The sequence below is a fragment of the Carassius auratus genome, chromosome 10, assembly GCF_003368295.1.
Source record: "Carassius auratus strain Wakin chromosome 10, ASM336829v1, whole genome shotgun sequence".
In the NCBI taxonomy this organism is placed as follows: domain Eukaryota; kingdom Metazoa; phylum Chordata; class Actinopteri; order Cypriniformes; family Cyprinidae; genus Carassius; species Carassius auratus.
Window position 1 is genome coordinate 1,299,466 of NC_039252.1, and position 21,991 is coordinate 1,321,456.

At 39.0% G+C, this 21,991-nt stretch overlaps 3 protein-coding genes across 5 annotated transcripts in view; 2 read left to right on the plus strand and 1 right to left on the minus strand.

Moving 5' to 3' along the window:
* Positions 1-1,088, minus strand: part of wrn (WRN RecQ like helicase) — a 49,396-nt gene extending 48,308 nt beyond the window's left edge. The window contains exons 1-2 of one of the 2 annotated variants that reach the window (XM_026273091.1): positions 862-1,088; positions 632-703 (exon numbers count right to left, since the gene is read on the minus strand). In XM_026273091.1, the coding sequence (XP_026128876.1) occupies positions 632-682 (51 nt within the window). In that variant the 5' untranslated portion in view covers positions 683-703; positions 862-1,088. The other variant, XM_026273092.1, reaches the window with a different exon arrangement.
* Positions 467-21,874, plus strand: tex15 (testis expressed 15, meiosis and synapsis associated). 2 transcript variants are annotated; one of them, XM_026273090.1, is made up of 9 exons: positions 467-574; positions 11,198-11,342; positions 11,489-11,654; positions 11,947-12,181; positions 12,288-12,431; positions 12,525-12,687; positions 12,844-17,879; positions 20,605-20,651; positions 20,774-21,874. In XM_026273090.1, the coding sequence occupies exons 2-9, from the start codon at positions 11,222-11,224 to the stop codon at positions 21,390-21,392; spliced, it is 6,531 nt and encodes a 2,176-aa protein (XP_026128875.1). In that variant the 5' UTR covers positions 467-574; positions 11,198-11,221; the 3' UTR covers positions 21,393-21,874. The 2 variants fall into 2 exon arrangements, with proteins under 2 accessions (XP_026128875.1, XP_026128874.1); XM_026273089.1 differs by lacking the exon at positions 467-574 and adding an exon at positions 9,916-10,072.
* purg (purine-rich element binding protein G) lies at positions 2,861-8,128 on the plus strand. The gene has a single exon (XM_026273093.1). The coding sequence runs from the start codon at positions 3,404-3,406 to the stop codon at positions 4,355-4,357; it is 954 nt and encodes a 317-aa protein (XP_026128878.1). The 5' UTR covers positions 2,861-3,403; the 3' UTR covers positions 4,358-8,128.
* Positions 21,875-21,991: the final 117 nt, after the last annotated feature.

Here is a 21,991-nt window from a genome sequence, read left to right on the forward strand (position 1 = left end):
TTATCTATACAATGAAAGCATCATAACATGCAAACTGTACAGGGGCCTGTTTCATCAAACACGTTTACCAAGAAAGCCAGGCTTATTTCAGTTAGCCTGAGTTGGTTCTAAATAAGTCAGAATAACTCAAATAAGCCTGGTTTCTTGATAAACTTGTTTGATGAAACAGAATCCTGGTCACATTATAGACTAGTTGCGTCCAACATCATAAAAGCTTTTGATTAGACTTGCGTTTAATGAAACTTAGTACATTTGGAGCACAACATTTCATCTTATAGAATGCCTTTATAAAATAATGTGATTAAATGACCCTGTATAAGTAGACCAGCATTAAACCAGTATTTCTTGACTGTTGACCTGCAAACAGTGCTTTGGTTTTATTTGAATACGAGCATAGTGCTGCAGGTGTCTCAGTAAATAATGCAAATAAGTTGCTTTTACCTTCTCTCAACCAATGGAAAACATACACATTAGTGAAGGCACAGGTAGAAGAGAGCATTTCCTCCTGCACATAACTTGCCAATGAAGAAGACGTGCACAAAAGAAGTAAAAAGAACAGGCTTCAAGCTAACAGGTCAGTTTGTGTGTTGTGTGTGTCGTGTTGTGTGTTTATATTGTTGACTTCTCTCACATGTTCTTCTTGAGGTTTGTTCATCCATTCAGGTAGAGTCCTGTCACCCATTATAGCTTCCTTTCATCCGTCCTTAACAATAAAACAGCACAAAGCTAGTACGAGTAAATGGTAAAACGAACTTTAGTTTAAAACAGTTATGTCTGTTTCCGAGCGTGACGTATAACTTTGCGTATAACTTAAATAATATTTATATCACTTTTTACGTGCGAATAAGTTACGTTACTTACGATGACGCACAAAGCACGCGTTAACCGTTCACCCTAAAATGAATGTCGCGCTGTCTCTCGGTGTATTTCATTCAGCACTTCATATTCATCTAAAAGCTTTAATAGCACACTGTCTGTCTATACGTGTTGAATAATAATGTATAGGCCTATTTCTAAACAACATTTCCAGTTACTTCAGCCAAACTCTCCCGCGCTGTGTTCGTCCGTGACACGCCGAGCAGCGCCACCTGTGGGACTGGAGCGAAAAAAACAAGCTGGCTGTGTTCAAATGCGACACACACTAGGCTACTACTGAGGGAGTGTTATCATAAGCGCGTTATTCAGTTGTTTAATATGAGTGGTGTAACACCTAAAGTAAATCATCTATGTGAACAGTGTCGTTATGGAACCAGTATTGTGGCACAATACGAATAATTGTTCATTAGTTGTTGTTTTAGTGACAATGCAAGACAGTGCTAGAAGTGATAACAGCAATATCTAAACGTTTTTGTTGTTGTTGTTGTTGTTTTTTTACATTTGGATCCTTTTTTGGACTTTTATTTATTATCCTAATTAAATCAATAATTTTGACCGATAAAATGTATTGTTGGCTATTGCTAAAAATATATCCATTATGACATATTATGACTGATTTTGTGCTCCAGGGTCACATTTGATATTAGTAATAATAATAATTTGCATATGACAGCTGGTGCACAAGAGAGTACCAGCGATTTTTCCACTTTAACCACCAATGAAAAATGGATAGAAAATGCGAAGGTCTATACATATATTATTATTTTTGAATGTTTGTAAGAGATTCTGTGGGTGAGTATATGTATTTGTTTTATTTGCTATATTTATGTGTTCACTTATAAGTTCATTACAATTAAATAAGACATATCATAATGCATTTTGAGTTTGCACATTTCAATTACAAGAGTATAACTCTCTCAGAATACATAAACAAAAAGATTTAAAATGTTTATGTTCATGTTTTGAAATAAAATAAATGAACAATGACAATATGATAACCATCATATCCCTGTGGCCATCCGTCCAGGGTTTTTTCCTCGCTCCAGCATCCCAAGTTAAAAGTTGGAAACTTTCATACCTTCAAATCTTTTCAAAATAATCAAAATGTCTTTTTCCACAAATTTTGTAAGTGTGTAAATTGTATAATATCTAAAGTAGGCCTATACAATTATAGCAATTGTGTAGTTAATTCTCATGATGTATTTTCAGAAAGTTTTGGAATATTTTTCCTCTCCCCAAATGTCTCACTACCAAAACAATAATTTATAAATTAATAAGGGCTATACTAACCTATTAAACATTTACCTTGTACTTGTATTTTTTGCTATTTTATTAAAACGTTTTTAGAGGTAAATCAATAACAATTTTAACAATATTTTAAGTTTGATTTATGTGATTTTTTTCTATTTTGAATTCCATCTTTCTTTGTAAAAGGCATAAAGCTGATCATACTAATTCCAAAGTTAAGGATTCATTAGTTTGAATATACATTTAACTAAACACTAGCTGATAATTCAATATACTTTTTTATAATTTTTGACAAAACATCCCATGTTTCGACTGTGACAGCACATTTTCAGTAGTGAGCTAGTGACAGTAATGTTTTGGTAGTGACCACAACACATTCCCTCAAAATAAAGGATTATGTATACCCTTTTGTCACTACTGAAAAAAATTATGACATGGAATAACAGTAACACCCAAAAAACACTGATGTCACGAAACTCCACCAAATGCTAATCAGTACGTTTTAAATTTTTACACATATAAAAACTAAATATTATGGAATAACTCCCCACAAAAAGTGTGCTTAATTTAAAAAAATATATAATATAATTTGTGAATGAACTCAATGACCCATCCCCCTCCTTCCAGCACACTGGCACAGATCACTTGCGCACTACAGTACGCACCGCGCTGCCCACAGATAAGTATGCAGTCAGTACTCCAGAATGACACACTACTTCAGATAAAGGAATAAATTCCCTTCTATTTTTCTACCCTCTCTGTCCTAAATAGTACTGAAAATTACTACTATCGCATATAATTTATCATGGATAGTATGCACATTAGGACGCAGGATCAGTGGGCGGAGCTGCACTCACTCCAGCTCACGGTGACGTCAAGTGCATTACCTTTTATATGAAGTAGTGTGTCATTCTGGAATACTGATATACTACATACTTATCTGTGCGCAGCGCAGTGCGTACTGTAGTGCGCGAGCGATCTGTGCCAGTGTGCTGGGAGGAGGGGGATGGGTCATTGAGTTCATTCGCACTACAGCAGATCCGCTGTCTATCTCTCGCTCACACGCTCACTTCAGGAATATGTGTCAGATGGATGGCGAGGCGAAAAACATGAGCTTTTAAAACATGGTGCATACGGTACGTGCCTCCGCGCTACGCTTGACCTTTCATCAGGACAAAGGAAGTCGATGAGCCGCTCCTGCCGTTTCCAGGTCAGTCGAGGAGACTCGCCGGTGCTCGATTAGCGGAATAATACCGAGCGAAGCGATGAAGCGCCGTGAATGATTATGGCCGATAGTCACCGAAGGGGCACGGACGGAGGCAGAGGCAGGATGACATCAGGATACTCGCAGCAGTACGCGAGCGGCAAAGCGTCAGACATACAGGAGCTTGCGTCTAAGCGCGTGGACATCCAGAAGAAGCGCTTCTACCTGGACGTGAAGCAGAGCACCCGTGGCCGCTTCCTGAAGATCGCCGAGGTGTGGATCGGTCGAGGCCGGCACGACAACATCCGCAAGAGCAAGCTCACCCTCTCCATGTCCATGGCGCCCGATCTGCGCTACTGCCTGGGGGACTTCATTGATTATTACGCGCACATCGGGCTCCGAGTGTGCCAGGCGCCGCAGGGGCAGAGCAACGGCCAGGGACGCGCACCGGAGCCCCGCCGGAGAGCAGCGGATCCGGCGGCGTCCCCCAGCGGCTCGGCCGCGTCCGAGGAGCAGACGCATCGCGTGCTGAAGAGCGAGTTCATCGAGCGGGACAACAGGAAATACTACCTGGACCTGAAGGAGAACCAGCGCGGACGGTTCCTGCGCATCCGGCAGACCGTCAACCGCGGTCACGGGGGCATGGGGTACTACGGCCAGGGCATCGAGCAGACCATCGTGCTGCCGGCGCAGGGCCTGATCGAGTTCAGAGACGCGCTGTCGCAGTTAATCGACGAATACGGCGACGACGAGCCCTGCGCGCGGAACCACGACGCGTCGCCCGAGCTGCCCGAGGCTGCGTCGTTCCGCGTCGACAACAAGCGCTTTTACTTCGACGTGGGTTCGAACCGCTTCGGCGTTTTCCTGAAGATCAGCGAGGTCCGGCAGCCCTACCGGAACACTATCACCGTCCCGCTGAAAGCCTGGGCCCGCTTCGGCGAGAACTTCATGCGGTACGAGGAGGAGATGCGGCACATCTTCACCTGTCATAAAGAGAAGAGGACGGACGCGGAGGAGCAGGAGGATTGACGCACGCTGCTGCTTCGGATGATGATGATGATGATGATGCTTCTGGTGTTAGTTGTACCTCGAGCCTCCTGCTGTACTCACCTTACACTTTACCGTGCAGCCCGTCCCGTTCATACACACCACTGTCGATTTAAATCTAGACAGTGTGTGTGTGTGTGTGTGTGTGTGCGCGTTTGTGTGTGTGTGTGTGTGTGTGTGTGAGCGCGTGCATTAGGATTCTGTTTTGTCTCCAATGCTTCTTCACAGGCTTAACGTGTATGGGGCTGCTGTGCAATTTCTCAAAGCTGGGAATCAGATAATCAAGGTCTTATCAAGCACTTAGGTAACACTTTATTTTGATATAGTCCACTTTAGACATTCTACTAAGGCTGATAATACATGGGGCAACTTGTTGAGCAATAGTGCTGGCTTAATCATATGGCATCCAGATGAGACAGGGCCTATGATTTAAAGTATCCAGAGAGAAATGTGTTACCCGTTCTCAATGGGAAAGTAGCCAAGCAACTTTGCTCAAAGTTTCCCTGTCTATCATCAGCCTAACAGTAAATATCTTGGAAACTAAATGTCAATTAGTAGTCATTAGAGTATTATTAGACTGTCTGCTTAATATCTTCTAAGGCTAATAGACGGGACAACTTTTTTTTAGCAACATTGCTTGGACACTTTTACCGTTGTGTTTTGATGGGTGCACAACATACTGAACTTTGCAAGTATATGTCAAATTATTCTAACCCTAACAATCTACAGTCTAGACATGTAGTTGCAAATTAATGAGAATTAGTTGACATGTAGTTGCAGAGTTAGTTTTATTTAGTAGAATGTCTAAAGTGGACTATCAAATAAAGTGTAACCAGCACTTATATTATATCAGAGATGCACTGCACATGAGTGCAGAGTATTTTGATGGTCCAAAGTGAAGCTTTTCTCTCTTTTTTTCATTTCAATGTTCAAGGGAACTGCAACATTTTTGCCATTGCACAAATACAATGTACCCCATTTGAAATTAGAAACCAAAAACTGTATTAATATTTACATTATTTGGATGAATTATTTAAATATGAAAATGCCTAAACTGATGATGCTGCTGGATCTATAAGGCTGATGATATACGGGTCCATCTTTTGAGTAATTTTACTAGGCAACTTTTTTTGAGCAGTGTTGCTTGGACACTTTCCCATTGAGAATGGGTAATAAATGTATATTTGGATATTTAAGACTGGTTAGACCTGGTTGCACCCGTGATGCCAACATAATCCAAATTTGCCTGGTAACATTGCTCAGAAGTTGCCCAGTGTATCATCAGACTAAAGCATCAAATATATGATAATGTGTGCCCATGTTTTAGCACAAATGAACAGACACTGTTCTAAGATTAGCTTTATTTTTTTTTTCATTTTAAGTTTTAAAAGTGGCTTTAATATTAGGATTTAGTGATCTAAATATCTCTGACAAGACAAATGCTAAATCACTCTTGATAGGTGTGCAATATTACATTTTCCCCTGTCCGTGGGTTTAAACGAGAACTGTGCAAAAGCAGAGCAAACAGATAGGCTCGTTTAAAGAGAACAGAATTTAGTTTAGCTTGGCTTGCAGGGTGATGTCGTCTTGCGTGAAATGTTGAAAAGAATTGTCACACTGGATTTACACAGACCTAAAATGTCTAAATGCATTTGACATTATTCCTATCAAAACAATAGCTGTTTTAAACTACGTATGATCATACACACATTCTGCTATATAACTAAGATGTAATCATTCGTTTTTAAATAATGTGTGAGAAAATGTGAGAAAGCTAACAAGCCATTTGCAGCATCCCCAGGTGTCCTTCACACCCAGTTCATTGGATTGTGGTAAATGGTTTATGGCATACAGTTTTAAAATCTACACTGAAATTGGGCGTGCTATGCACAGTATGCATTTTGCATACTGAGTTTCATTCAAATAAAATATAAGCAGTAGTGTACTACTATGTAAACACCGCATGTGTTGACTAGTTGCATTTGTTAAAACTTTTTTTTCCTGGGGTTGTAGCATTTAGAGGCATTGACATACATGCATCTAAGGAGTTGTTTTCTTGTTAAAGCACAACTAATGAGTATTTAGGCCTGACTTGAGTTAGCTTGTGTTTATTTGTACTGTAATTATTGTCCAGCTGACGGGAAAAGCAATTCGTTTCAGCACTTCTCCGTGTGTGAGAGAGTATTTATGTTTTAGAAGAATATAACTGAATTATGGGTACATTCTGTGGGTTAGTGTTAAGATGCTGATCTATAACAGACACCTCCTACAGGAAGCACTTTATTCAAACAGCACTTTGAGCTGCTTCATCTGCATCACCACTGCAAAGAGAGCCCCATGCCGTGCTCCCAAACCAACACCTCAGCCTTTCAGAAGTGCATTCATGTGTTTTCTCTCTGCACTTCTTGGTTCTTTTCGATCAGATTTGGTTGCAATATGTCATGTCATCTGTGATTGTATTGTCTGCACACAGATTTCTTACAATAAGGGCTGCTAGAGGATGCAGTATGTACTAACGTTGGGTCATAATGCCTAGTATGCAGATTTCCCATATTTATAAAGTAGGACGTTTGAAAAAGGTAGAATCCTTTTTTTCTACCGGGGCATGAGAATATTTAGGGAGTTACCTTTAAATGGCAGAATCTGGTTGTCCTCTTTTACCTATAAAGCAGTAAGCGTGTAAAGCTGGAGCAAAATTAATGAACCATGTGCACTTTAAAATTCTGAGTACAGGTTTGTTTCCAACAGAAATGAGTAGAAGTATGCTTGTTATATGTGTATGTGCAATGCATGACCAGAAGAGAGCAGTGTTCGTATGATGTTTTTCTCGCTTTGTGTATAGGTGGTATACAAATATTGCTAGTGTACACAATTTATCGCCCTGATGAAACAGCATATTTAATTCTAAAGGAATTATTTGGGAAGATGGATGTCTATTTTCCTGTAGTGTTAGAGGAAACAGCTATGTCAATTTATAAGGCCATCTCAAAATGCAATTATATTGCAGGTATATCAGAGTTACTCTAAACACTTGAATTCATGAAATTGGACTGTTATGCATAACTGAAGTCACAGATTTCAACCCATAGGCCTTAAAATCATTACACTGTGGTTGTAATGATTGACTTTAGGGTTATGAATTGTCGTTCCAACGTAGTTTGCCTTCATCTCTAAAATGTAACATTTTGTACGCATGATGTAAAAAAAAAAAAAGAACCGGGAAAAAGGTGTTTTGAATGCGACAAAGAATAAAATGAATAATAACAAAGCAAAATATAAAAATATTTCCGTTCATAAATCTAAATATAACAGCAGAGATGCATACACTTCTGTATATGTTCTTGATAGTGGTGTGGGTAATGTGATGTTCTCAAAATAGAAAAAAGAAAGGTTGTTTACAAACTTTCTTGAGTTGTCCCTTTTTATCTTTGTGTTGACCATCTGCAGTTGGATTTAAGACGTGTCAGTGTTTGTTAAATGATTTTAAAAGATGGCAAATTTAAAACAATGTTTTGGTGTATTAGATAATGTAATGTAGTGTGTCCTCCTGTAGAGCCTTTGCATATTATACGAATCAAAAACAAGAAAGAAATGGTTCTGTCTAGTAGCACTTTCTGTTCATGTGAGTACTGTATTAGTTTCTGTTTAACATGTATGGTACAGTATGAATATTCCTGGTTTGCCTTGTAATGTTTTTAAAAGGTTGAAATATGTAGGATACATATCTGATGACATATGAAGTTTTAAACTTGACTTTCGTGCATGCTAACAGTAGGGTCCTGACAAACTTCAAATATATATGAAAAAATGGTGCTATATGAGAACATATAAAGGTGCTGAACTGGACCCTAGCTGCATGTTTGGTGAATGACATTGGAAACAGTAGAGCAAACCCGAGGCTTTTCAGTCTCGAGATTGACGACAAGATGCCCTTTCTCAACGCGAGTAGTTTTGCGTAACTGTAAATCATGCACACTTGTGTCTGTGCAGTCGTGTGGGGATGCTCCCTGAATACAAGTCTGGCATCATTTTCCACTGAAGGTTGCTTTGAGCAGGATGACATAAGAAAGGTGCGTTTGCTCATGTTGAAGCTGCAAAAACTATGTCAGACATGCAATCAGGGAGCAGCCAATCCACCATAGCTGATTATCAGTCTTTACGGTCAATAACACAGACATTATAAAACTAGTGGGTGAGAGATTGAACCGGTAGACGTCTGATGAAGGAAATCCTCACCAGAGTACATGCTGAAATGTGTGATCCTTATTTACAGTTACCCAATATTTGTGTGTAAAAGTTCCACAGACAATCTAATAAAGTACAACTTTTTTATGTTTAGAACGTGTCTTTTGATCAACTCTTCAAATATCATTGGCTAATACTATTAGTTAGTCTATTATTGACTGTTTTTATCTTTTCCCACATTAAAGTGAGTTCACAACTTATTTTTGGTAGTCATTTGTATGGTATTTTGGCATAGAAATGTGAATGTTTTTAAATTAGTGCTCCAATAGCTGCACTATCCCAGCTGCTTCAAGACCTAAGCATCTGTTACTTTTTGAGCTAGATATGTGCATACTGAATCTCCACATGTCAAGAAGAAATATCCCTCTGGCTCGTGGTCATTTGAGTTCAAGCGCTGAGCCATGGTTTCTTATAGCTGCTTGATCTTAATGTCTCTGGTCTTTTCTTTCAGAAATACTGGTTATTTAATCACATACACTCTTAAAAATAAAGGTGCTTCACGATCCGTTAACATCCGAAGAACCTTTCTGTTTCACAAAAAGTTATTTGTGATGAAATAAGGTTCTTCAGATTATAAAAAGACAAGAAAGAGATGGTTCTTTAAAGAACCTTTTACTAAATGGTTCTTCTGTGCATCGCTGTGAAGAACATTTTAAGCACCTTTATTTTTAAGAGTGTAGTTGCAGAAAATCATAATTTTCAGCAGTTTTACAGGGCAACATACATAGGATGTTTTGAGTGTTTTAAGAACTTTTGTCAGAGATCTGAATCATTCGCAAGAAGGAAAAAGAAAAAAAAGGAAGCAGCTTCATATGAGGGTGTGAAGATGGGTGTAAAAGCTGAAAATAGAAGCTTCTCTTCCTGAGAATGATGGTCAGTTTGTGCACCCTTTCAAAGTACTATTAATCGCATGAATGATCCAAAGACCTTCAGTCTGAAACAATACAATACACATATGTTTTTCATTGGAAATAGTGTAATTAAATAGTTTCGTACCAAAAAATAAATTAATTAACAACCATTTTATTCAGATTTAAGTGTAATCTAGAATGTTTATACATTGTAAAGCAATGTGTTCACTTTTTCTAATGAAGTGTTTTCTCATATAAAGCCCTGCGTCAAAGCTTTAACCCATATAACAAGTAAAACAACTAACATTTCAAATATATATATTTTAAAACAAAATGTTCATCCAAATGTTCTCATGTCTTCTCTATGTGGGTGGTATGTTTCGAGGCTCATTGGTGGTTGGAGTAAAGAAGAACCCGTGGTGTTAGTAACAGTACTAGGTAATTTCCTGTGCCTTTGCTGTTCAGAGTTTGAGGTCAAGCGATTTCCTTTTTGGTATGTCTCACTTGATGTTCCTCAAACTGAAGTGACAAACTTCGCACAGTTCCCTGCTAAGACATTTTAGATCATGTCATACATGCTCAACTGCCATTTTACATGATGGTAAGTACCAACAATTTTGATCTTACAAGTTGAAGCGATTATTTCTTTCAGTGTGCTGATGTTTGCTTGTTTGCTCAGTTGTGCTGTAGATGTGATTTAACTTATATAAACATTTCACATGTATACAAAGCAGTGTTTTCACTGTCGTGTGGTCATGTGAAACATACCAAGCATGTATTTTAATACTACTAACATACAGCTTTAGCCAAATCTTTCACTAGAAGTCATGTGATTGTCAATGTTGAATTATAGCAATGTTCCCTAAACCACAAGTTTAGTAACACTGAACTGACCACTTTTGAAGGATGTTTATTTTTATACACGTGAAAGCCTTAATACCTGTGTCGACGTTTACATTTAATGCTGTGTGTCGACGCTTGCTGTTGCAATGTGATTATTTTCCAAGATGCATTTCTTTCTTTCTTTTTTCAGTAAAGATTTCTATAGCACCCCTTGTACCAAATAGCATCTTATTAATGTGTTTAAAAGTTTGTTTTAAAAAATTCAGTTCTGTTGTGTTGTCATACAGTCACATGGTAAATTGTACAAATAAAGAGCTGACCAGGTTTAACAATATTTAAGCATAAGTTAATAAATGTGAGCACTACAGCAGAAATATATTCTGGACAAGAGTGAAGCTCTCGCTGCCTTAACATTTGGTGATGATGGGGAAGTCGTGGCCTAGTGGTTAGAGAGTTTTACTCCTAACCCTAAGGTTGTGGGTTCGAGTCTCGGGCCAGCAATACCATGACTGAGGTGCCTTTGAGCGAGGCACCGAACCCCCAACTGCTCCCTGAGCACCACAGCATAAATGGCTGTGTGTGTGTGTGTGTGTGTGTGTGTGCACTTTGGATGGGTTAAATGCAGAGCATGAATTCTGAGTATCGGTCACCATACTTGGCTGTATGTCACTTTCACTTAAGTCTATATGGTCATTGAAATCTATACAACCAACTGTATGCAGTGAAAGAGCAAATTGTTTGCAACTGTTTGCATGCCACTTGTAAAGCGGGTGACAGTTTATAATAGTCTTGGGAATATCTGCTGAGCAAATAGTCATCAGACAAAATGTACACATTATTTTACATGTTAGAATAATGGAAGGTGTTTTTTTTTCTTTGTCAGAGTGAATATCAGTTGTAAACAAGTATGGAGAAAAGACAGCGTGAGGGGACAGTAGAGGGCTCCAGATCACACCAGTCAACATTAACAGGAACCCTGGCACTGAAGAACTTCACCATACCCAGGAAGAAGCGGACCTCTGGAGAAGGTTTCACTAGATTTTCTCAAAAGCAAAAAAAAAAAAAAAATTACATTTGTGATGGAGTGCTAAAACATCCAAACTGTTTTATGATACGTTATAATCCAGAGCAACTGCTAAATTGATCAGGTGCTTTTTGACTTCTTTTTGGTCAGACCTGTTGGAGCGTTGTTCAGAGGAAAGCCGTGACTACAATCTCATTCAGACAAAACTGAGAGATGCCATGCTGGACACTAGAGAGGACCGAGCTAATGCATGGGTCTGGAAAGATGTTTGTTTAGTGCACAATGAGGAACTCCTTAAAAAGTTCTTAGAAAAAAGGTAACATGCTGGCCTGATGTTACATTTTCATGTGAAAAGGCTTTGCTCTTGTGGCAACTCAGAAATTCAGAAATTAAAATAAATTTTCCACAATAAACTAATTTATTACACATAACTTAATTTCTGAACTTATTTGTTTTGTTTTCTTTGAATGTATGGATTACTTGGGTTGTTACCAAATTCTGGTAAAATTTTCAAGTCAACAGCATCTTTAGAAATATATTTATTGAGAAAAAGGGTAACGTGTTCAATACTTATTTTACCTGTTGTATCTGTGACCGCTCGTCTTCAGGGCAGAGATGCGAGCCAAAGGAAGACATGGGAGAGAAATGGAAGAAAGATTCTGTTTTTTAGCTTCATCGGATCAAATGGCAGCCCAGATTTATCGGCACGGTCTACAGGTTGGCAGCACTGTCCAGTATGCCTTGGGAAAGCCATCACACGGAGTATATCTCTTTAGGCATGTCGACGTGGCTCTGAAATCTAATACCAACGTATTAAGTTTGACAAAAGTTGTAATTTTCAAGGTTTGTTGAATGTTTCCTAAGTCTTATACAGTCAAAACATTATGGAACGACATTTATCAATGGAATGACAGTAAGTACAGAACATTGTTATGTTTTGGGGTTTCAGGTTCTTTATGGAAAGGTGAAAAAATCCGCTCCAAGCTTGGACTGGAACAAAACGCAGGATCCCACTGTAAGCTTTGACTGTCACATGTGTAAAGATGCAGTGTCTTATCGAGACACTCTTCACCAGCAAGTTCTGGGCTCCTCTGTGAGTTGATTTAATCTCAGAATAGCCAATTATCTGATCAAATAGCCTGGATAACCAACAGTAGTCTTCTTAAAAAAAACTTTGTCCTTCTAGGTTTTTCTGTTTGACTTTAACGAGAAGCAGGAACTCACTGAAAGACCCAGACAGTGTTTGCCATATGCTGTAGTTTCATTTGTTCCTTCTAGCAGTGCCATTCTGACTGTGCCTACAAACCTAGCACTCTCCGCTTCAGCGCTACCTGTTGGCCAAGTGCATGGTGAGATAACACAAACCTTTTTATTAGCACTTCAAGCATGCCCATCATTATCAAGTTTATTTCTGTAGCACTTTTCACAATTCATATGAAGAAATGTATGTCGCAGTCTTTAATCAATAATGTATTTGTATATTTTATCCCTGAAAAATACAACAGACCGTTTTAAGGCATGTCATTTGCCAGAGAGAAAAGGAAGCACTGCCACCATTAAGTTCAATCACTTTGGTATGTCGGGCTGCTGTGAGACACCTCATTATACACCTCAGAAACCAGAAGTAGAAGCTCCATTTCAAAAGAGCGATATTAAAAACACTCAGTCATTCAACCCAAAACAGCACTGGATTGCTGCCAGTGAGGAAGCAGCTTCCAGCAGTTCAGGGCCAGTTATGGATAACACTGCCATTTCTCAAAGCTTGCTGGGAAAGAAATTATTCCTGAGTAATCACAAAAAGAGGATTGCAAACAATGACAATACATGGGACATAGTACCTCAAAGTCCACTGGACAAAATTTCTAGCTTGGTGTATTCTTCACGCTTGGTTAGTGATCCTCGTCTGTCTAGAAAGGAAGGATATAAACAGACCAACCACTCAGAGGCCAAGGTAGCATACGCCGGATCTGGGTGTGATAATAAGGAATGCCAACCAACTGGTAAAAACCAAGAGGACAATTATGGATTTGCTGGAAATAAGTGTGATTCAAAAGAGCCAACAAAGAAGGACACTCAAACAGAAACCTCAAGGATTGACCAATGTTCGCATACCCTGACATTGCCTTCAATGAAGTTATTCAAAATGAAATTCCAAAAATATGCTGCCTACTTTAGAATGAATGAGGAAGAGAGGCATCTAAAAATATGGTCACAAGAAAACATGTCAGCAGAGCAAAAGCAAGAATTAGCTGACCGTATACATTTTTATGAAGGTTATTATCATAAGTATAAAAACGGATTGATCTTTCAAAATGTTGATGAGACAAAGAAGAAGTCCATCGTTTCTCAAATAGAGCCCAAAGAAAATCACATTCTACAGACAAAAGACGACACGTACAAGCACGATCAGTCCTATGTGTGCCAAACAAGAAGTCATAATGCTGCAAGTTTGTCAGATAACAGGGGTAAATGTAGCACAACACCCATTCATGAGACCAGTCTTGTAAATCATGCAGAATCTAGTGCAGTAATGTTGCCAGAAAAGGGACAGGATCAAGCACCAGAGACTAAGCAGGACCATCCTGATAGATGTCTGGTTCACTCTCCAGATAAACTCTCAGAGCAGTCATTGGTGCTGACATCATCGAACCTAAACCTCACAGGGGAGAAAACTGAGACACAAAGTGTACATCTTGATCTCAGGCACCCAAGTCCTTTAAGTTGTCCCTCTAATGAAGCAAAGCTTAATCACAGCATAGAACGTGAAAGTGAGCTCTCCAGAAGAGCAGTAGAGGATCAGTCTACTCCAGGTGATAACTTAGTTGAAAAGCTCAGCACTGGATCAAGCCTTATGTATGCAAACAGCGTCATGGATAACACAGTCATGGATAACAACGTCATGGATAACACAGTCATGGATAACACAGTCATGGATAACAACGTCATGGATAACACAGTCATGGATAACACAGTCATGGATATTGCAAGCTGTGTTGAAGTCTCTAGCTGTGGACCATCAGACAACAGTGACCTCAGTCCTCCCATGACAGTAAAGCAAAAAGAGGATGGGAAAACTGGCAGCGATGTTCAAGAGATGGGTACTTTTAGATGGATAAAATGTTGTGAAGACTCATCTCCAGAGCTTGATATGGAAACAGTAAAGCGGGATGACAGTACTCACTGCGAATTGTACAAAAGAATTCAACTTGATCGACTATTGCCAAGCATGTTTGAAAAGCATGTTTTTTCCTCAAGTACAGACAAAGATATGAGCGGACCTGCGGACAATATTTCCAAGCTAAAAAATGAAAGCAAAGATCACAGCGAAGCTGAAACAAACCTAAACATCAAAGTTACTCTAAAATCCAGCAAAACGTCTGAACATACTACAGGAGTGCTTTCTCTCTCTGAGCGATTTTCAAAAATCAAAGGCCTTCAAAAGAAATTGATTGAAAGAAACAACAAAATGATTCAAAGCAGAAGCAGAGGACACAGAGAAACTGCAACTTGCAATGCTGAACTAATACAACTACTAGCTCAGAGGTACAGTAAATCGAAACTGTATGTAAAATGCAACCACTTGAGCAGGCCGGGTTATAAGAAGTCATGCCTCAAAAAACAGCATACATTTCTATCACTACGTCACTCTTTAAAGAGGAGCAAATATGTCAAGAAGACATCCTTCTGGAAAGCAAAGAGGAATCTTAGCAGAGCAACTGTGTCAGCTGATGAAACATTAAACAGCAAAGCAACACCAGACTCTTCAAACAGTCAGTCTGAAATAGTCTTTACTGGACATGAAGATCAAGATCCAGACTCTAATTTAAGAATATCTCACACATCTGATGATGGAAAATCATTACATGTTCAGGCTTCTCAGGAGGCTACTGCCACTCTTCCTGAGACCAAACTGATAGAGGAGCCAATAAATCCTACTGAAGATCTCTATAAAAATGATTCAGTCTGCACTGAGAATGCTACCACACATTTTACTCCATATCTAATGCCAGTAATAGTGGATAAAGGAGAACAAGTGAAGACAACTGAAAACATCTCCAATCAAAGCCAAATGTCCTTGATCACATGCAGTAGCAAAAAGCAAGGGCGTAAAGAGTGCGAAGAGGAGAAAATGTTACCAATTGTGACATCAGAGACTGGACTGAATCCGTTAAGAAAGGAGCAATTCACATTTAAATTTAGAGTGGATGACAAAGTAGATGCTGATTGTAAGGCATCAGAAACACACAGTGATGTGCCTGCAAGCAACACAACTCATAAAACTGAGCTCAGGTCAAACGTGACTCCAGAAGCCAAGTTGATGGATGCTATCAATGCTACTGCTGAGACAGAAACTATAAAATGTAGTGAGCAAAATGCAAATATGAAAAATACTCCAAATGTACGGTGTTTTGAAGAAACAGAACTCATGTCTGCATATATCCCACATATGAACCAATCATGTCTCAAAATGTTTACCAACACATCAAATGTCCGCAGTGTTTGGAGTACTGATTCTGAAGCATTTGGATACACAACATTAGATTCAGAGCAGTGTAGGTCAGAAGCTTTGAACTGTTCATCTAATAATATTGTAGATCTTACTGTCGATGAGCCAGCTTTGAGTGTCCAGTGTGAGATTTCCTCAAAACGCACAAAGAAGAACAGCAACACCAGTTTGCTCGGTTCTGACAAATCACAAAGTACTCCGACAATCAGAGACGACTGTAATTTATCAAGGCCAGACCAAAATAAAACCGATGAGGTAAACTCACCAGAAACCCAGCTCATTTCTAAACTGAGAGATTATTTGACCAAATTTGAGTCCACTGTCAAGAAACAAGAGTCAGTGAATGAAGATCTTAAAGAAAGGCCAGTGATGTGGATAACGCTTGACAGCACTGCACATAAGCAGCAATTGTATGAAAAAAGCCAGTACTGTATGGTGAACGTTCCTTGCCTGATGTCTCATGGGGGTGAAACTGTTAAAAAAAACAATTCAAGTGAATACACCGAAGCCCCTGTTCAAGCTAGGAAGGTTCTTCGAAGGGAACATGCTCGACATGGAAGTGATGTTTGCCTATTAGTTCCTGTTGAACCTAAGAGAGGCAGACGATCTTCTCAAACCAAACGAACCAGTAAGCAAAGATCAAGGAGGAGCTCAGTACCTAGTGTCAGTCCTGACAGTACCAGTGCTATAGACACCGTCAAAGGTAATAGTCCACACCCTTTGCCCCCGGTGAATGACCGGAGCGCTGTTTTCCCAGAAATCTCCATCAATAACACCTTTAATGCCCAGTTACAGATGCAAAGAAAGCACACAACAGGCCAACAAAATTCCTCTGTGAATCTGAATAGTATATACGAACGACAGAGTCAAGAGAATCCATCTTTGAACACTGTAAATATCATTGATGACGGCAATGTGAGCAGTACATTCGCTGACAATAAATACAGCATCAGTGACATTTCGAACACTCTTAAAAAAGCAGACCAGACAGTCTCATTAACCGAACTTGGATCTTTGCAGTCTAAATGCAAAAGCATGTTGCAGCATTTTATTTTAAGTTTTGAACAAGATCAGCAAGTGTCATTCAATCAATCGTTTGTCTCAAGGTGTCTCATCTTAGAGCAATATTTGGACCATCCGCCTGCACAAGTAGACCTGAAATATGAAGCTGTGAATTCATACTTGGAGTTGCAGATGATGATGGAAGCTTGGCAGTTTGTAGAAAACAAAATCAACTTTCTGAGCGGTAAACCCACGTTTAGGAGTTTGCTATGGTATGACCCTTCTCTTTATGGAGAACTGTACAAAGGGGAGGTTGGCTTTCAGCAGCAGTCATCATTGTTTGCTTCTTTTCAAAAGATCTTGGCACAAGAGGGCTACAGTAAACTGCAAGAATACTACAGTGCGGTATTCTCCTTGCACCAACAGCTCAATGCAGCCCCTGATGCATCTTACTACATGTATCTGAAAAGTAAGCGTGAGATCCTTGAGGCTGAGGCTGCACTCAGAAATGCCCATGACATTAAAAGCTTCTTTTTATCTGTACCAATGTCTGCAATGATCAATTTAGGAGACAGTTTGGAAAGACTGGAAAAGATACACAAAGTGATAATGACTTTTGTGGAGACACCTTCGGATCAGTTGCCAGGGACATTTGATGTGGGCAAAGCAGAGCATCTTTCCATCACATGCAGATATCTCCAAGAAAAAGCTCTTTTCATGAAGTCATGCAAAGATATGATTAGCAAAGTGTCATGGTTTGGAATCGAGCACCTTCTTTATGATGCCTCTAAGGTTCTAGTATGGCAAGACATGAATCACGGTGCACCAAATGAAGTTCTCAAGACATATAAGAATTCAAACCCGCAGATTATTTTTGGGGTGACGGAGTCAGGTGTTACACTTGTAAACAAAGTGGAACAGCCCCCTCCATCCATAAATGGAGCAGAGATTTCAACGAAAAAAAAGAGTGATGCTGCTCGGAAACGCAAGAGTTCACAGTTATGGACGTCCTCTCAACCCAGTGTTGCACAGGTAAGATTTTGGTTTGTATACATACCTGTCAACCCTCCTGTTTATCCAGGGATTGTCCCTTATTTTATATTTTATCCCGCTTTCATCCCCTTTAAATATTTGTTAATCATTTAGAATAAGGAACACTCATTCACTATTAACACTATTAAGAGTTTTCCTTGAAAAAACACCAGTTACACTGGGGTCCACTTTAGACATTCTACTAACAGTTAGTAACTTTGCAACTATGTCAACTTGCAGTCATTAGACTTTTAGTAGATTGTCTGCATAATATCTTCTAACACTTTATTTTGATGAGTCCATACATACAAGATACTGACTACGAGAAACTTTGCAAGTATATGTCAACTTATTAAACTAACCCTACACCTAACCTAACAGTTTACTCTTAGATTTAGTATACATATAGTCACATTTATATTTAGTCATTTAGCCGATGTTTTTATCTAAAGCGACTTACAAATGCGAACAATGGAAGCAATAATAAAATGTTTTAAAAATCATGTGTAACTATAACAAGTCTCAGTTAGGTTTACTTAGTATACATAGCAAGTTAACTTTTTTATTATATAATATATAAAAGAAAACAAATAGAATAGAGCAAGCTAGTGTTAGAGGCATATTTTGCTTTTGTTAATTGCATAAAAAATAAAGAAAAACAAAAAAAGTTTAGAAAAGCTAGTGTTTTCACGATACAGTGTGTGGGTAGAAGCAGGATGATGAAGATGAATAAGTTCAAACACACTTTAATAATTCCAAAACATTTAATCGCACGCACACACGCACGCGCGCACACACACACACACACACACACACACACGGTAACATTCACAATACCAGATATACCAGAATGAACAGACTTGACTATAACTAGGGGTGCTAATGAGAGATAGACAAATGAGGAGAATCAACTAATAATGATACAACAAGAACAGGAATGACCAAATATGGGCACATGAGGGAGAAAACACCACAAACAGTCCTGTGACAGTGATAGTTTAAGACAACAAGCAGTAAATGAATAGAGTGCAAGTCTAAAAGGGACAAGTTTTTTAATAACAGATTTAGAATAGAAAGAGCCAGAGTTAGAGGGTCAAACCAAGGAAGATATTGTTTTTAAGAGAGTGGAAGAATGAATAGTTTCTTTAGCTGATTCTTGAAGATGGCTAAGGACTCAGCTGCTCGGATTGAGTTGGGCAGGTCATTTCACCGGGAGGGAACATTTAATTTAAAAGTCTTTGAAAGTGGATGACACCAATAAAGCAATGTTCGCTTGCAGAACACATGCTTTTAGAGGGTAAGTAATTAATTTTGTTAAAGGGGTGCAGAACAAGTGGTGGTTTTGTAGGCAAACATTAATGCTTCAAATTTTATGTGAGCAGGTATTGGTAACCAGTGCAAATTGATAAACAGAGGTGTGACGTGCATTCTATTTGACTCATTAAAAATGTATTTTGCTGCCCAGTTCTGGATTAATTCTAAAGGTTTAATAAAAACTGACTGGAAGTCCTGCCAAGAGAGCACTGCAATTTTCAAGTCTGGACAGAACAAGAGCTTGAACAAGGAGATCCGAAGCATGTTTAGAAAGAAAGCGCCTGATTTTCTTGATGTTGAATAAAGCAATTCTGCAGGACCGGACAGTTTTAGCAGTGTGGTCAGAGAAAGTCAGCTTATCATCAATCATAACTCCAGGGTTTCTGGCTGTTTTGGAAGGAAATATGGTTGATATTCCTAACTGGATGGTGAAATTGTGATGAAATGATTGGTTTGATGGAACCACAAGCAGTTCTGTTTTGAGTTGAAGGTGATGGCCTTCATCCGTTTATAAATGTCTGTTAGACAAGCTGAGATGCGAGCAGCTATTGTTGGATCATCAGGATGGAATGAGAGGTAGAGTGTCATCAACATACCAGTGATATAAAAAGTCATGTTTCTGAATGACAGAACTTAGTGATGCCATGTAGACAGAGAAGAGAAGAGAAGAGGTCCAAGAACTGAGCCCTGAGGCACCCCAGTAGATAGATGTTTCCACTTAAACACCTCACCTCTCCAAGATACCTTGAAGGACCTATCTGAGAGGTAAGACTCAAATCACTCGAGTGCAGTTCCTGAGATGCCCTTTGCCAGTAGGGTTGACAGGAGGATCTGGTGGTTAACAGTGTCAAAAGTAGCAGACAGATAAAGCAAGATAGGTAATGAAGATTTGAAATCCGCTCTAGCCAGTCTTACGGCTTCAACAACTGAGAGAAAGACAGTCTTGGCTGAATGCCCACTCTGAAACCAGACTGGTTGCTGTCGAGGAGGTTGTTCTGTGTGAGAAATTCAGAGACCCCATATATTGATTTTGGTACCCACATGTTGACAGGTATTTGTACATTGTGTGAAGATTAAAAGTCAACATGTTAACATGAAAGGGTTAACTTTATTGATAACTTTTAAATAAAACTTGCTTTTCTTTATAATGCTATAATGCACAGCAAACACTCATTTTGTATGGCTACTTACATTAACTACAACACCCATGTTTTACAATCCAATAATCAGTTACTAATGCATAAACTACAGTTTTCCTCACTGTAAATTCTCTTTCACATGGAAAGTCACATTTCACATCTGACTTTAATGGTGTTAGAACTGAATGAGATAGATGTTTTTATTCCATTTGATTGCAAAGAAAAACATTGTGTATCTTTCTAAATGCTTGTTTGTTTGTTTTATTCTCTAGAGTGTAAAGGCTGATAAGGATGTGGCTTATAAAATGGCTAAAAGGAGGTAGGAGACACTTTTACAATTGAATTTAAGAATAAAAGAATCAGTCTCTAATGCATTAGTTTTGAGAGCATTTTTTAAAATCCTAAAATGTGTGGGTAATGAATGTTCTCCAACATCTTCAGGCCATCTCTTTCACCCCTAACGCAATGCAATGGTGTGAAATCCCCTTTCCAATCAACTTCTTCAAGCCGTGTTGAGATCCCGACCCCTTACTACGCTCTTCCTCACGGAGTGGATCCGGGGCATTGGGGAATGGTTGGAAGCACTGCTGCTGACTGGAATGCCTCGAACTTCCCACCTAACCTCCCCCCTTCACCTTCCACATCTCATGCTAATTCTCTTCATTTGTCTAATAGATGGGCGACTTCATCACATTCTGATGACAGGAGATCTTTAGCAGACATACAAAGACCTCAACAGCCTTCAGTCTCTGCTCCCCAAGCAACTTTACGAGGAGATTCTTGTGTCTCACGTCTTGCACCACATTGTCCTGTGCTCTCACAAGAACAAGTAAACCATTTCAATTTATCCATGACACAACCTTATAGTTTACCAAATTGCCCTTCGGATGCAAATTTGATCCCTACGCCTCTCTCGGTTCAGGCTTTGACACATGTCCCTATGCCCAGCGCCATTACAGCAATTCATTACCCCTACTTCCTTCTGAATGGACAAACATACACCACAGACTCCAATGCAGCCATTCACCCTAATACTAGATATTACCCTAACACCATTTAGGGCTAATGTACTATGAGCTATGAAATGGAATCACATGTGAGTCAGTTTTATTTAGTGAAATGAAGTTAAGTGAAGTGATGTGTGGCCAACTATGGTGACCCATATTCGGAATTTGTGCTCACACACATTATAAACACACACACACACACGCACACACACACACACACACTCACACACACTCCCAGGGCATTGGGCAGTGAATACAGCTGAATTATATCACAGAACTAGTTTAACATCTTAAAACTGATTCATAAATGTAGTTGGTGCTTTTAAGCAAATGTACTTTAATGTGAAGTAAATGTATATATGATATAACATACATTTTCTGATAAAACCTTCCATTTACTGTAAATAACAATGTTTTATACAATGACTTGATGTTCAGTTACTTTATTTTAGTATTTATTGCAATTGAATTTGTTTTCTACAAGTTAATATCAATAAATAAATGATTTGGTGTAAAACGTCCTAAATCAGTTGTGTGCACGTGATGTCTTGTGTTTCTGACTGACTGGTTGTACACTGCATGCACAGAATAACTGATTCAAGTGTACAGCTTATAGAATGATCTTCATTTATTAACAATGAAAAGATGCAAG

Excerpts from the sequence above, each read along its gene's own strand:
- purg (XM_026273093.1), top strand. The coding sequence starts at position 3,404 with ATGATTATGGCCGATAGTCACCGAAGGGGCACGGACGGAGGCAGAGGC.
- tex15 (XM_026273090.1), top strand. The coding sequence starts at position 11,222 with ATGGAGAAAAGACAGCGTGAGGGGACAGTAGAGGGCTCCAGATCACAC. Across the intron at positions 12,432-12,524 it reads AGCAAGTTCTGGGCTCCTCT|GTTTTTCTGTTTGACTTTAA; the intron begins GTGAGTTGATTT and ends TTGTCCTTCTAG. Across the intron at positions 17,880-20,604 it reads CTCAACCCAGTGTTGCACAG|AGTGTAAAGGCTGATAAGGA; the intron begins GTAAGATTTTGG and ends TTTATTCTCTAG.